Source organism: Neofelis nebulosa, chromosome 4, assembly GCF_028018385.1.
Source record: "Neofelis nebulosa isolate mNeoNeb1 chromosome 4, mNeoNeb1.pri, whole genome shotgun sequence".
NCBI classification, from domain to species: Eukaryota; Metazoa; Chordata; class Mammalia; order Carnivora; family Felidae; genus Neofelis; species Neofelis nebulosa.
In genome coordinates, this window is record NC_080785.1 from 133,924,112 (window position 1) to 133,940,429 (window position 16,318).

At 42.4% G+C, this 16,318-nt stretch overlaps 1 protein-coding gene across 3 annotated transcripts in view; it reads left to right on the plus strand.

Annotated features, from left to right (window-relative positions):
* EOGT (EGF domain specific O-linked N-acetylglucosamine transferase) overlaps window positions 1-16,318 on the plus strand; it is a 37,230-nt gene that overhangs the window by 357 nt on the left and 20,555 nt on the right. For 2 of the 3 annotated variants that reach the window (XR_009260780.1, XM_058726226.1), the window contains exons 2-8: window positions 574-794; window positions 3,389-3,612; window positions 4,743-4,843; window positions 6,197-6,305; window positions 9,251-9,345; window positions 9,687-9,791; window positions 14,043-14,149. Coding sequence is in view for 2 of the 3 variants with exons in the window: in XM_058726226.1 (XP_058582209.1) it covers window positions 785-794; window positions 3,389-3,612; window positions 4,743-4,843; window positions 6,197-6,305; window positions 9,251-9,345; window positions 9,687-9,791; window positions 14,043-14,149 (751 nt within the window). In the remaining variant the exon portion in view is untranslated. The remainder of the gene's footprint in view (window positions 1-573; window positions 795-3,388; window positions 3,613-4,742; window positions 4,844-6,196; window positions 6,306-9,250; window positions 9,346-9,686; window positions 9,792-14,042; window positions 14,150-16,318) is intronic. The other variant, XM_058726227.1, reaches the window with a different exon arrangement.

A 16,318-nucleotide genomic window follows, 5' to 3' on the forward strand; every position in this document is an offset into this window, starting at 1 on the left:
CCCCGCCCGCGCCCCGTGGGTCGGGGTCCCAGACCGGGGCGAAGCCGCTTCCCCGGGCCCCTCCCCGGCACGCCGGGGGCCGGGTGGAGCGGGGGTGCGGTGCTGGGTGGCGGGCGACGTGCGGGGATCCCCGCGTCCGGGAGGTGGCGGCGTGAGTGCGGAGCGCGGAGTGGGTGCGGAGCGCGGAGTGGGGCCGGAGCGCGGCGGGGTGGCTGCGGAAGCGCGCCCGCCGCCGACCCCGCCGCCGCACCGCTTCCCGTTCTCGCGCACAGCTGGTGGACCTCCCCTGGGCATCTCAGGCAGCCGCCGAGCCCTCTCCGACCCCCTTGCCTATACCCACCGTGGGACCTGTGGCCCCAGTGGGGGCCGAGCCATTTAGGAGTCCTTGTGAGCCTCAGATGCTTTCAACTTTACGTGTGTCCACTGCCTTCTTTAGACTGCCCAAGCTCTGTCACAAGGCACTGCCCACTGTGTCACCCACTGTGGTCCCTGTCAGCCTCGGGCTTTAGCCTCTCATCGTCTTTCATGCTCTTACTTTTTTTTTTTTTTTTTTGCCCCTCCTCCACCTTTTAGGCCTGAGGAAATCCGGTCCAGGAATACAGAAGAGGAGGGAGCCAGTTGCATTGCGCTGAAGGAAAGTAGCACAGCGCTGAAGCTTTCATCTGCTGGAGAAGTGCAGACACCCTGCCCTGGGGGACCTTGCAAGACGACCGCGTTCGGACAGGCTTTCTGCCAGGCCCCGGGGTTGTGCTTTCATGCTCCAGCAGCCACCCCCTTCTAGCGTATGCAAGTGGGTACGTGCCCTTTGCAAAAGCCTGCTTTCTGGTCTGAGACTTCAGATTTTCCCCATGACTTAAGTTACTCCTTCTGCATGGATCAGTGGGTTTAGTTTTGGCTAGAGCTCAGTCAAGGACAGTGGACCTGAACACCGGAAGGTCAGGACTTAGTCATAGCAATGACTTCATCACTGGAAGGGATGAGCCAAAAAATAGGCCATCCTGCCTTTTGAAAGGTAAGGCCCGGAGTAGTAAATAGTAAGGTTCAAGTAGCAGTATGATTCAGTGCTCAGAATGAATAGGGTCAGAACCAGGAACATTGTTTGCCTCTAGGAAATGGTTAATCTACAAAGTGTCCCTTTGGCCTGTACCAGTTGGTGACTGTATAAAGCAGGCTGTGTCCTTCTGCTTACCATTAGAATCTGGTTAAAGTTAGAGTGTTGAAGATGGTGTCTTTGACTTTGCTTTTAGCAGCATGGTGTTCATTAGGGAAAAGAAAACTCACTGAGTCAGGCTCTTTGCTTACCGAGTGTCTCACTAAATGCTTGGCCTTCCACTGAGACGTTATCTCACTACGTTGTTTTCTCTCTTAATATTTCCTTGAATCCAAAATATCACCTATATGATAAGGTCTACGTTATCATTCTTTTAAGGTAATATGTTTCATTGCTGACAGATTTCAGATACCTAAAGCATGACAAAAGCTTCTGTGTGGTTCTGAGAATTCAAGAGGTCAATATTTCCCTGATAAGTACACTGTTAGTATTAATATGTATTTTTAAATTTTGTAAAATTGCTGTCAACTCACTGTTGTATAAAAGTCATAACTAACAATATTAATTCAGGTCACTTTATAACAGGTAACAGTGTATTCTTCAGAGCCACGAAAGAACCCACCATATTTACTACTCCAGAGGGGAAAAGGATTCCTTTTCACTGTCCACACTCTTTGTTATGAAGCCTTGGCCTTGGAACTTGAAGCTGGATTGAACATTGAAGTTTGTTCCTAAAGGCCCCGTCCTTGTGACCCAGGGTCAGTGAAGGCTGATTCTGAAAGCTGGGTTTTCCAACATGCCCTGATGACTGTGGATCTTGCTGGGGAGTAGTTACGTGTAATATAGCCCTATCATTCAGTGGGAAGAGCCCTTTTTTTTTTTTTTTTTTCACAGAGCAAAATATACTGCTAAAGTGAACAAGAAATGGTATCATTATGGTCTGGATACATAGGAGAATTCTAGTCCCTGAGATTTAATCCTTGTGGGGTGAGATAGACATGTAGTAAGGTCCCATGATGGTTATTGTCTGTTTTCATCTTGCTGATGTAAGATGGGGACAGAGTAATGGCACAGTCTCTGAGACAGACTGCCTGAATTTCCCTCCTGGAGTTTTCTAAGTTGTAGTTACTATTATCATAGATCATTATGACACCCACTAGAATGTAAGCTTCACGAGGGTAAGGGGTTTTAGACCACATCTTCATTGCTACATCCTTGGTACTTTGAACAGTACCTGACATATAGTATGAACCCATATACAATTGTGATTATTAGGTGTGGTTTTTGTTTGTTTTTTTTTTTAATTTCAGAGACAGAGAGTGCAAGAGGGATAGAGGGGCAGAAGAAGAGAGAAAATCTAAGCAGGCTCCATTCTCAGTGTGGAGCTCGATGCGGGGCTCAATCCCACCATTTTGGGATTATGACCTGAGCTGAAACCAAGAGTCAGAACACTCAACTGTGTGAGCCACTCAGGCATCCCGTGATTATTAGTTTTTATTCAGCAGATACACATATCCTCAGAGCTTTTGCATTTTCTTTTCTTCTCTCTCCCTGGCATGATTTCTTTGCTCAAAATTCAGGTCTAAGCTCAAATATTATTTAGCGACCTGTTCCTTCCCCCCACCATACCACATGGCTTTAAACATTTCTTTCATAAACACCTATATAGCATTTAATGTGCCAGGTACATCTAAACATTTTACCAATATTTAAGTCACAACAGCCCTATGAGGAAGGTTTATTATTATTTCCATTTTACAGTTGGAAAAGCTGAAGCACAGAGAGATTAAATAGCTCAAGATCATACAGCCAGGAAACTGTAGCTGGATTCAAACCCAATTGGTCTAGTCTCAAAGTTCATATTCTTAAGCACCATGCCGTGTTATCTATCATATTACCTACTTTCTAGCATCAGTAATATGTGAGTGGGGTCACATCGAATCCTTCATCCCGTTTTGACAAATAAAGTTTTATTAGAACACAACCTACCCCTATTCTTTAGGATGGGCTTTGGGTTCTTTCATAGCAAAGGTACTGTGGTGTGGTACCACAGAGATTGTAGGACCTCCCAAGCCAAAAATATTCACTATCTGGCTCTCTACTGAAAAAGTCTGAAAAAGGTTATAAGCTCCAACAGAGCAGGAGCCTTTCTTGTTTTGTTCAAGCCTGTGTACGGGGTGGCCCCTAACACAGTGCCTGGTACAGAACAGGTGCATAATAAATGTCAAATAGAGGGAATGTTACTCAGTAGAGTTCAGTGTCTTTATATTTAGCTCTTGATCTCTTTGACCTTTAAAGGATAGGCCTTAACAAAAACCTTTCCAATTGGATCTCTAGGTTTGGAGGTTGCTATGTTAATGCTGCTTATTCTTGGAGTATTGCTTCATGGTGTTTCACTGAGTGGCCAAGAGGAGGCTTCTCCCAAGGCTGATGGCATTCCAGGCGAACCTCTGTTTAACTATGCCAGCATTCGCTTGCCCCAGGAACACATTCCCTTCTTTTTGCACAATAATAGGCACGTTGCCACGGTCTGTAAGAAAGACTCCCATTGTCCTTATAAGGTAGGTATTCGTCTTGTTTTTTCTCCTCTTAGTTCTTTTTAAAAGGATTTTAGTCCTGTTTTATAACCTGAACTTGATGGCTGCATTCTGTAAGGTAGTAGTAAGACTTTGTTTGCATTTCATCTAGTGCTGCTAAGTGACTAAACTTTGCTTTTTAAAATGATACCCCATTCATGAGAGTGAGATTTAAAGTCGAAATCACTAATAAAATTTAAAAGCTAAATCACTAATGAAATAAATAGGCAGCCGATACTATTGGTATTCTCTGTAAACAAAGTAAATTAGATTTCGGACAAAAGATCTAGGTAAAAGCAACCGAAGAACTTCACACCTCTTCTTTCTTAAACTGCTCTTGAGAAGGTCTCTTAGCATTTAATTTCGGTAATAACACCTCCGCCTCTGTCTCCACCTAATTATGACTGTTACTATGGCCTTCCTTCTGTTTTAAGGTTGTTGGAAAGGCCTCAAATTGGAGCCCATTAAGACGTCTCACGAGGTCGCAGAGATCAAAGCTGGGCCTTGTGAAACGCTTCCTTTCCCATGGAGCCCACACAGGAAGCACATGGACAGGCAGACCTGGGAATGAGACCAGTCTTGCTTCTGGGCCTTGCAGACAAGCGGACTAAGCTCTCTGGCCAACAGGAGCTGCTGGGTCCCCCCAGGACTGCAGAACTGTCCCGTCTTGTGGCGTCTCTCCTTATCTTGATTGATGAGTAAAGTTGCTGATCCATCTAATTTGTGGTTCTTTTGATCATAGAAATTTCATTTTGTGACTCTTTAGGGACTGCTTTTAGAATCGCTTTGAGCACTGAGAAAGGCAGTTTCATTAGGCTACTTGAGGAAGTTCCAATGCAAGTGGTCTTTGGGAATGTAGGTAAAGCCTACACTTGGGTTGGGTCACAGACGGACATGGTGTTGGGGGAGTGGTAATTAAAGACCATTGTTGTTAAGAACTTTGAGACTGCCATTCTTAGGATTTATTCTAATGATTTTTATTACATGAACATGTATTATAAGATGTAAGAGTGAAAGTTCTGTAAAGATTTGTTTTCTTCACAGAAAAAACTAGAGTCGTCTCTCAATGTCCGAAAAAGGGAGACTAGTCTAAAAGTACACATTTGTTTTTTTAGAAACACTTAGAGAATCTAAAGTTCTGCTGGGGTTATGAGAAATCCTGCAAACCAGAGTTCAGGTTTGGCTACCCTCTTTGTACCTACGTCGACATGGGATGGTAAGCTTCTAGATGGAATCCTCCTCTCCTTTAAATTCTTTTTTTAATGTCTATTTATTTTTGACAGAGAGAGGGCATGTGTGGCGGTGCACAGAGAGAGAGGGAGACAGAGGATCCCAAGCACACTCCACACCGTCAGCACAGAGCCCGATGTGGGGCTCAAACTCACAAACTGTGAGATGATGACCTGAGCCAAAGTCGGACACTTAACCGACTGAGCCACCCGGGCACCCCCTCCTCCCCTTTAAATTATCCTTCTCTGCATTGTATGCTGATGCCCCACTTCCCAGACAAACTCTTTTGGTTTTAAATAGTAATTCTTTTAGATATTAATTTGCTTATACAGTGATGAATTCAAGTTGACTTGCCTCCCCTCCTTCTTGCCACCCTGTGCAGGAATATGTCTTTTTACCTCTACCAAGAGGGAAAAACAATATGGATCACTAGAGAATATTTTACCCCAACAAACACTAAAAAAAAAGATAAATTGATGGCTCCCTCTTTTTTAAAAAAAAATTTTTTTTTAAACGTTTTTATTTATTTTTTGAGACAGGGAGAGACAGAACATGAACAGGGGAGGGTCAGAGAGAGGGAGACACAGAATCTGAAACAGGCTCCAGGCTCTGAGCTGTCAGCACAGAGCCCGACGCGGGGCTCGAACTCACGGACCGTGAGATCATGACCTGAGCCGAAGTCGGCCGTTTAACCGACTGAGCAACCCAGGCGCTCCTGATGGCTCCCTCTTGAGTGTGGAGGAGAGTGTGAAGTATGTACAGTAGGTAAAGCCTACACTTTGGTTGGGGCACAGATGGACGTGGTGTTGGGGGAGTGGTGATTAAAGACCATTGTTGTTAAGAACTTTGAGGCTGCCATTCTTAGGATTTATTCTAATGATTTTTATTACATGAATATGTATTATAAGATGTAAGAGTGAAAGTTCTTTAAAGATTTGTTTTCTTCACGGGAAAGGCTAGAGTCATCTCTCAACATCGGAGAAAGGGAGACCAGGCTAAAAGTACACGTTTTATGTTTTAGAGACACTTAGAGCATCTCAGGTGCTGCTGGGGCACCAGTGCATACCAGCTAAAGAAAATACAGTAATTAGCAGCTCGTTTTCTTGAGTTTCAGATGACCCTAACTTAATAAATTTCTGTTGTGTATTTTTAGTAAAAGAAAGTAAGTCTGTAAGTAACTTATTTTGGTATCTTGATGTCTCAAAGGAGTTACAGGAAGATTATGATAGTTCAAAAAATTTAATGGCAAACTTTTAGCAATTTCATCTTTAGAAAGGAAACTCAAGGCTCAGAAAAGTGAAAAAGAGAAAAATAATGGCATCTTTGTGATTGCGAATAGGACAGATACCCTTGAATCAGCCCAGGACATATTCTGGAAACAAGCTGACTTTGGATATGCCGGAGAGCGACTGGAAGAACTTCACGTGCTCTGCCAGCCTGAGGAAACGGTGCGTGTTTATTTTCAAATACTTGTTAGTGTTTGGGTTTTCATGTAAAAGCAAGGCTCCATGAGAGGAATCCTTACTCACTTATTTATTGGCTTCAACTTGAAAAAATTTTTTTATGTTTATTTATTTTTTGAGAGAGAGAGAGTGAGTGGGGCAGGGGCAGAGAGAGAAGGAGACACAGAATCTGAAGCAGGCTTCAGGCTCCGAGCTGTCAGCACAGAGCCCAACAAGGGGCTCGATCCCAGGAACCATGAGATCATGATCTGAGCCTAAGTCGGACGCTTAACCGACTGAGCCACCCAGGCGCCCTGGCTTCAACTTTTATTTAACTTCGAAAACAAGTTGTTCTGTGTCATTTGGAAGCCATGTCCTCATTTTCACACATATCTCAGAAGGTCATATTTTGAGACAGTTAAAATATAACTAGGTTTAGAATTTTCCCCCAACATAGGCTAAAGAAGATAAATTGCTTCTTTCCAGATTCCCTCACAAGTCGTTTGGGACGGATGATACACCCCCACCATACTGCTCTGTGTTTGTTTAGGACTTGATGGTTTGCGAAAGGCTTTTCTCCTTGTCAGCTAGCTTGACTTTCGCAAGCCTTAGAGCAGATAGACAGGGCAGTGATTACTGATGCCATTTGACCAGAGAGAAAAACAAAGTCCTCAGAGAGGTTAAGCAGCTTCTCCAGGACCACGCTTGTAGACTTGTATGTCTAGAACTCAGATACAGATCTCTTTCTGTGTGCTTTCAACCGTGCACTGCCCTCAGTGGGTCAGCCATGCACGTTGCTAAGAGCCAGTTCTGGGTGGTCAGGAGAAGAGCAGTCTCCACAGGGCAGGGTTCAAAACCTGATTCTTAGAGCACCCAACCTTGCCATGTTTCAGTTTCTTTTCCTTTCAAGCCATGCCTGTGTCATAGCTTATGGTGGGGATGAAATGGAATTCTGCTTGTAAAAATGCTCAATGTGGGACTGGGTTTCCAGCAAAGGGCTCAGGGTTAGTTTTTAAAGGTTCATGGCTTATAAGCACTTACTATTATTCTAAATTTATTTATTTATTTTGGGAAAGAGAGAGAGAGAAGGAACGCAAACGAGGGAGGGGCAGAGAGAAGGAGAGACAGAATCCCAAGCAGGCTCTGCACCATCAGCATAGAGCCCAGTGCAGGGCTGGCACTCATGAAGTGCAAGACCATGACCTGAGCTGAGATGGAGAGTTAGACGCTTAACCTACTGAGCCACCTGGGCACCCCTGTAAGCACTGATTATTATTTTTTTATTTTTTTCTTATTTTTATTTTATTTTATTATTATTTTTTTAATTTACATCCAAGTTAGCATATAGTGCAACAATGATTTCAGGGCTAGATTCCTTCATACCCCTTACCCCTTTGGCCCATCCCCCCTCCCACAACCCCTCCAGTAACCTTCTGTTTGTTCTCCATATTTAAGAGTCTCTTATGTTTTGTTCCCCTCCCTGTTTTTATATTATTTTTATTTCCCTTTCCTTATGTTCATCTGTTTTGTCTCTTAAAGTCCTCATATGAATGAAGTCATATGATTTTTGTCTTTCTCTGACTAATTTCACTTAGCATAATATCCTCCAGTTCCATCCACGTAGGTGCAAATGGCAAGATTTCATTCTTTTTGATTGCCGAGTAATACTCCATTGTATATATCTACCACATCTTCTTCATCCATTCATCCATCGATGGCCATTTGGGCTCTTTTCATACTTTGGCTATTGTTGATAATGTAAGCACTTATTATTAAGGTCTCCTATCTGCCAGGGTTCTTGAACCCTGGCCATGTCTCTGACCTCTCAGGGGTCTCTGTTATCTCCAGGCAATCTAGAAAATTTTTAAAAAATTCTTAATTCACTTTCATTAAGAAGTGGAATATGTGCTCTGTGGCGCTTTTGGAGATACCACGTAATAGAACTTGAAGCAATTGTAGGGAGGTGGATGAACCCCGAAGGAGGAATTTGTGGCTTTAACCTGCACTGCTGCTGACACCCTTACAAGACATTGTTTTGTGTATGCCACATAGTTTGGCTGGAGCCCAGATGTTCTTGTGGCAGGCACAAAGGGAGAGCCATTCCACACCTCACACACCTCCTCCAAGGCAGTTTGTAGAATGCTTTCCTGGACAAGATCTACAGTGACACATTTTGTACAATCAGAATATGATCTCTTACCAACTATGGATTCCAAAACACCATGTGGGTTAAGGTTAAGGCCTTGTGTTCATTGGGAATTACGGGAAAACAATAAGATGGCATTTAAATCCATAAATAAAATCCAGAGCAGATAACAGTTTTTGAAACTGTCCCTATTTCAGCACAAACCAGATTGGTTAAAAAAAAAACAAAAAAAAAACCAGGCTCTGGTAGTTGACTCTTTTGCTCTTTTAATACAGTGATTTAAAAAACATTGCCCTTGTACTGCTGTTGAAAGAGAGACTCTGAGAAGTTTTGTAGTTTGTAGAAAGCACCTCTTATTAAAATTGGCAACTGCCCTTCCAGCCTTCACTTTAATGTCTCTTAATGTGTGCATTCTTCTTTCTTGCATTTGGCTTGGCTTTGAAAAATGCTTTTTCTCATAGCTGTGAGATACTGATGGCTCTAAGAGCTTTTTTTTTTTTTTAGAGCACAGCAAAACCACACATAAAGCTCTTGGCCTTAAAATTTGAGATAATATAAATAGAACATTTGGGAGTTTTCCCAGTAACCTAAAAGTGTGCACACTGGCAAAACTATGCTTGACCAGAGTCTGCTGGGGAGGAGAAAAATGCATCAACAGAAGCAGGCTTTCAGAAGCTGTTCTCATCACGTGGTGTGGTTTCAGCCCGAACATGTACATCCTGTCAATCTGTCTAGCGAGGCTGAGTGTGTCCTCGAAATGTTAATACCTGGAGTTATTTTTTCATTCTTCTCCACCTTGTTTCAGAATGACTCAAGTCTGGTATGTTCCCGTTATCTTCAGTACTGCAGAGCAACCAATCTCTATCTTGATTTAAGAAACATCAAGAGAGACCATGACAGGTATTTCAATGGTTGATGTTAAAATCGAATAGAAATTTGGAAATATTTCCAGGTCCAGGGATATGGCTTGGACTTGCTTCATAGTAATATGGCTATGAGGTCGGGGAATGGGTGGAGGATGGAAGCCCAGTCAAGCCACAAGCTGATCATTGTGAAGCTGGATTATGGGTCCATCAGGTTTCTGTACCATTCTGCTACTTTTGTTTATGTTCGAAGCATTCTGTTTTAAAGAGTTAAATTCTAACGAGGAACGGATTTTGTAAACCACATTAGTTACATCCTGTGTGCTTGAACAGTGATAAAATTTTTCAAACTTCGCTTAATTTTTTGTCATCCACCAGATTTAAGGAAGATTTTTTCCAGAGTGGTGAAATTGGAGGACACTGCACCCTTGACATTCATACATTGATGTCTCAAGGTCAGCGCAAAAGCCCTCTGCAGTCCTGGTAAGATTTAAAATATATATATACATATATATATATATATATTTCTAAAATATTTGCTTTTATTTCTGGCACTTGCAGACCTTGGAAGGGACTTTTAAATGGAAAATGTTACTTTATTTGTAGAGAATTTGGCATGAGCCTCCAGGGAGTGATGGCTACAGAGTGAATCTGTCAGTTGTATTTGAATTAAATATATGTTTATAAAATATTAGGAAGTATGATACACGATTTACTGACTGCCAATGAAAGAAAAAAAATCTGTTCAAAAATGAAATTTTATTAACTCGTCATAATTGTGCATGTGTTTGGAGAACACATTTTTTATCTTTAAAAAAATTTTTTCTTTTTACATTTATTCATTTTTGAGAGATAGAGACAGAGTGTGAGTGGGGGAGAGGCAGAGAGAGAGGGACACGCACACAGAATCCAAAGCAGGTTCCAGGCTCCGAGCTATCAGCACAGAGCTCGACGTGGGGCTCGAACGCATGAAATATGACATCATGACCTAAGCCAAAGTCAGACACTCACCACCTTACCTTCCAGGCGCCCCAGGGGAACACATTTTTTAAAGAAGTAAGTATTTAATGAAGTACGTAACAAGTATATAGAGGAGGGTACAGTTTGGATGATGAAGAAGTGAACCTAGCTGTATAACTCTTACCCTGGTGAAACATAGACCATCACCAGCACCCAAGACTCCTCTTCAAAGGGAAACCCTGCCCCGACTTTCAATACTTCTGATCAGCTTTTTGAACTTTATATAAACTGGAGAAAATATTTTGATCTAAAACATATTTCTGAAGTTTATTTATCTACTTTGGGAGACAAAGAAAGAGAGAGAGAGCACGGCAGTATGAGCAGGGGAGGGGCAGAGAGAGGAGAGAGAGAATCCCAAGCAAGCTCTGCACTGTCAGTGCAGAGCTCAATGTGGGGGTTGAACCCAGGAACCATGAGATCATGACCTGAGCCGAAATCAAGAGTCGGATGCTCAACCGACTGAGCCACCCATGTGCTCCTAAAACATTTTTACTAATTCTTTGGTCTAATTGACTATATCTAGAAATTAACAAATTAGGGTACTTTAAAAAAACTTTTTTTTAAAACTTTTTATTTGGAAATAATTGTAGACTTCCAGAAGTTTAGACAGCGCAAGGAGTTCCCATTCTACCCCTATCCCAGCTTCCTCTAATGATGACATATAACATAACCACAATGATCAAAACCAGGAAATTGACATTGTTGCAATAATATTAAGTAAACATATTTGAATTTCACCAGCGCTTGCATGCACTCTTTTTTATTTTTTATTTTTGGATGCATAATTCTGTGAAATTTATATCATACGTCTGTGTGCATGCAACCACTAACACAATCAGGACACAGAACTGTTCTGTCATCTCAAAGAAACTCCCGTGCTACCCCTTTAGTCTAGCTGAGCACTCAGTTCCAGCGTATATGTTACATTTTCCACGTGCCACCTAGCAATTGTCCAGCAACAGCTGGCTGTCCTACAATTCAACTCAATTCTGACACCATCTACCCAGAGACAACATCAGATCCCACATAGGTTAAGAGCTCAGTCCCACAAGACTGTCCCCCCGCCCCATTTTAGACCCCAGTTACAAGCCCAGGGGATCACCTGTGCTTCTGACTGATCCATCGGCTGTAGATTGGGTTAGATTTTGCTAGAGTGGCTCAAGTAACCTAGAGAAATATTTTGCTTACTAGACTACCAGTTTATTCTAGAAGGATGTAGCTCAGGAACACCCAGATGGAAGAGTTGCATAGAGCAAGGTGTGGGGAAGGGGCCCAGATCTTCTGTGCCTTCTCCAGGCACCCCACGTGTTCCCCAACCCAGAAACCTTACAAGTCCTCTCCTGTTAGGTTTTCGTGGAGGCTTCATTACCTCCATGACAGTTGATTCAAACTCCAGCCCTTCTTTATTCCCCTAAGGTGTGGGGGTGGGACTGAAAGGTCCAACCCTCTAATAATGGTGATTCTGATTGGGTGATGTGGTGATTCTTCTGGCAGCCAGCCCCCAACCTTAGGGAGGTCGAAAAGTGCCTCATTAGCGTAACAAAAGACACTTTCCTGGCTTTGAAATTCCAAGGGCTTTCTCCCTTGGCCAGAAATGGGGATGAAGACCAAATATGTATATATCTTATTATAAATCACAATATCACAAGTCACATAGGATAGTCTTATTTAGTGTTAATTTTTGAGGCCAAACATTCATGCTCAGCAAATCCTTCAGGATAATAATCCGCCATACATTTATAGGGCATTTTACAATCCGTAATGCGGTATCTTCCTTAACTGAGGTTAAAAATCAAAATTCACCTGAGTAACTTTGAAGATCCTAGTTGGCTTTATTCGGCGATTCATGAATTGGGCAGCATCCCATCTAGCAAACAGAGAAGAGCTCCAAGAAGCTATACAAAATGCTTCTGCTTTTATAGGCAGAAGGGGGCAGGGACAAGAAAAGAGCAGATCCCTTCATCTTCCTGTGGGGGAGGTGGACTCTGTGTGGTAGATGGCCTTGTTGGTGCTGACCAGAAAATTACGGACTGGCTGCTTAAGACTCCATTCCTAGAGAAGTTGGAAAGTGTAATTAGGTTAGGCATTAAGCTTCAGTTTGGTGATGTGGGCTTAGCACAAGTGACTCCATTTTGGGCCTCTTTTTTCTTTTCAACACTTAATGTGAGTTTTGCAGTAGGAGTTCCTCTGCTGCAGTGAGCTGTTTGATTACCTAGTATGTTTTGATATCTGATTTCACATGGTGGTAGTTCCCTCTGGTGTATTTATATTAGTAATTTATTGCCATGTAACAAATTACTCCCAAATATGCACTAGGGTATATTTTCATTCATTATCTATTTGATAACAAACTACTCCAAGATTTTACAGTTTAAGACAACAAACTTTATTATCTCATGAAGTTTCTGATGGTCAGGATTTGGAGGCAGCTTAGCTGGCCGGTTCTGGCTCAGGATCTCTCACAAGGTTGCAGTTCAGCTGTTGACAAAGGCTTAGCCATCCCTAGGCTCAAGTTGGCTTGGAGACTCTGCTTCTAGGCTCCCTCATGTTGTGGTAAGTTACACTTTCTCTGTGTCTGGTGCCATGTTTTTGCCACATGGACCTCTCCCTTAGTGCTACTCACAGCATGGTAGCCGGCTCTGAGAGACGGAGAGAGAGAGAGACTGAGCACGTGCCCTAGGATAGAGGCTTCAGTCTTTGTGTACTCTAATCTCAGAAGTCATATACCATCATTTCTGCCATATTCTGTTCATTGGAAGTAAATCACCAAGGGGCGCCTGGGTGGCGCAGTCGGTTAAGCGTCCGACTTCAGCCAGGTCACGATCTCGCGGTCCGTGAGTTCGAGCCCCGCGTCAGGCTCTGGGCTGATGGCTCGGAGCCTGGAGCCTGTTTCCGATTCTGTGTCTCCCTCTCTCTCTGCCCCTCCCCCGTTCATGCTCTGTCTCTCTCTCTGTCCCAAAATAAATAAAAAATGTTGAAAAAAAAAATTAAAAAAAAAAAAAAAAAAGGAAGTAAATCACCAAGTCAGGCCCACACTTAAGGGGAGGGAGTTAATCTCTACCTCTTGAAGGGAGAAGTAACAGAGAACTTGTGGACCTATTTTTGAAATCACCACAATAATTCGGCATTGTGTGTATTTTAACAGGAATTGTTTGATATTTGTTTTACATCAGTTGTCTCAAAGATGAAGAGTTACAATCTTTAGGTTAATTATCTTTTGGCACATGCCCATGATTATCTTCTTTTGTAGGGAAGAAAACTGTGCCATATGGTCTCCAAAGACATTTTCTGAGAAAAAGGCTTTACTTTCTAACGGGAGGCTTAGCTGTCTGCTGTGTTTCTGAGGCACTCAATAATTTTTGGAATGCCATCTGTCTTAGAATCCTAAAGTCTACCACAAGATCACAAGAAGGCTTTTTGAATCTTCCCACTTTACTGGTAGATTATTTAGCCAATGCATTGTGTAGATTTCTTTTTTGTCTGGAAAATTCCTGCTTTATCTTGTACATGAAGCTGTCATCTTTCTTCCTTGTCTCAATCTTAAAGTCATTATCAAGTTATATAAATGTTAGTAAGTTTGAGAAGTTCCACTTGTCTTCATAAGAGCATATTCTAGAAGTAAAGTCCCCCTAATGAGCATATCCTGAGTTACAGTATTATAGTAGGAAGTTCAGGAGGATCCCTTTGAAACTATCTCCCAACTCTTAATTCCAGGTTTGCTGAGCTACAAAGCTATACTCAGCTCTCCTTCAGACCCATAGAAGCTGCTGAATGTGACGTTGTTATTGAAAAACCAACCTACTTCATGAAACTGGATGCAGGTGAGAAGTTAAACTTGCCTTTTATTTATTTATCAGTGAATAAGGCATTGCTCCTTCTTTGATATGTGTACGTAGTGATTTCCTGTGACTTTCTGGGAGGTTGTGTGACATTAAATAGTGGGTTTGCTTTTTGAAGTGGGTTCCTTCTCTGAAGAAGGGAGCTAGTTTGAACTTCCCATTATATGATACTTTCGGTATTTTAGTGGAGACCTGGACATTTGTATCAGATGACTCTATCAGAATCAAAAGATGAGAGAAAAAGGTCTATGGACACCTTCTGTAGCTAAATTTACCCCATCTGGTTTCTGCAATAACTTGATTTGTGTTGTGCTTCCTTAGAAAAAAATTAAAAGGAAAAGCCATGTATATATCGTGGGTAGGAGAGGAATGCCCTTGCTCTTCTGGCAGACTTTCTAAAATCCTTTCCATGACTGAAGGGAAATGAAAATTCCTCTGAAGTTAGCAGTGCAGTGTATTATTAGGGGCAAAAAGTTAGTTACATTATTTTCCCATTTGTACCTATAGCTTCTGACTCTCAACTTTCAAGGACAGCTTTAACTTTGTGAACCAGTTGTCCCAGAGAGGAGAAACGTGGATCGTGCTATATTATGTGTCTTATTATGAGAGAAAAAGATCATGGAGTGCCTGGGTGGCTCGGTCAGTTAAGTGTCCGACTCTTCTGCTCAGGTCATGATTTCACAGTTCTTGACTTCAAGCCCCGCATCGGGCTCTGTGTTGACGGCATGGACCCTGCTTGGGATTCTGTCTCTCCCTCTCTCTCTGCTCCTCACCACTTGCTCTCTCTTTCTCAAAATAAATAAAAAACAGATTTTAAAAGAGATAAAGGTTATTCTGCCATGCCATATCAAAATGCATGAGGGGCTGGGCTTCCAGTGAAATATAGAGAGCTCTCTGTCACAAATATTTCAGAATTACTGTAATGTATTGATCATATTTTTAATGCTTCTGTTTTCTGAAGCTGTAATTCTTTTTTTTTTTTTTTTCAACGTTTTTAATTTATTTTTGGGACAGAGAGAGACAGAGCATGAACGGGGGAGGGGCAGAGAGAGAGGGAGACACAGAATCGGAAACAGGCTCCAGGCTCCGAGCCATCAGCCCAGAGCCTGACGCGGGGCTCGAACTCACGGACCGCGAGATCGTGACCTGGCTGAAGTCGGACGCTTAACCGACTGCGCCACCCAGGTGCCCCGTCTGAAGCTGTAATTCTTATATAACAAAGCATTAGGTTCAGAAATCAGACCCGTTGTGGATTTTGGAATGAGAGCAAGTAAGAATGCTGTGTTCGAGGTCCTGACTCTTGTTTTAAATATGCAAATTGAAAAGGGGCAAAGAAAACTCTGTGATCTGCCTGAAAAGAGGTGGATATGTATGAGCTGTTAAATGGATGCCCCTACTCAGGCGGTAAAATGGGTAAAGTAGGAATAATAGGCTAGCATAGCCCCGGGCTGTTTCTTTTCCTATGTTTGTAACTCTTTTTCTTCTGACTACACCCTCATCCTGTTTCCCCTTTCACATTGACTCTTACCATCAGAGAATGAGCATTTTACAGAACACGACTCATTCGGGGGCACATTTCTTGAGAATGGGACCCATGTTTTCTCATTCCTTGGCCACACTGGTCTGTGCTGCGTCCCTCAGTACCTGTTACAAACTTGCCGGATGATCCATGGGGGAGCTAATGTGTGCTGTGCGCTCATCTGGAAATAAGGATGTGTTGTCATAGAACCTTCTTTTTCTTAGTAATTTGAAAATGTGCTATTTGCCAAATTGTTCTGAATACATAAAGGAGTCTTTCCAAATACTCATCTAAGATTGCAGTCTAGGGGAACCTGGGTGGTTCACTTGGTTGGGTGTCTGACTTTGTCATGATCTCACAGTTTGTGGGTTCAAGCCCCGCATCGGGCTCTGTGCTGACAGCTCAGAGCCTGGAGCCTGCTTGAGATTCTGTGTCTCCCTCTCTCTCTGCCCCTCCCCAGCTCACACTCCGTTTCTCTCTCAAAAAAAATAAATAAACATTAAAAAAATTAAAAAAAAAATTAGTTACCAGTCTAAAAATAATTTTTTTCTCTTTGTTTTATTGAGATGTAATTGACATAGACCACTGTATAACTTTAAGATGTACAGCATAATGACCTGACTTCTATAAAC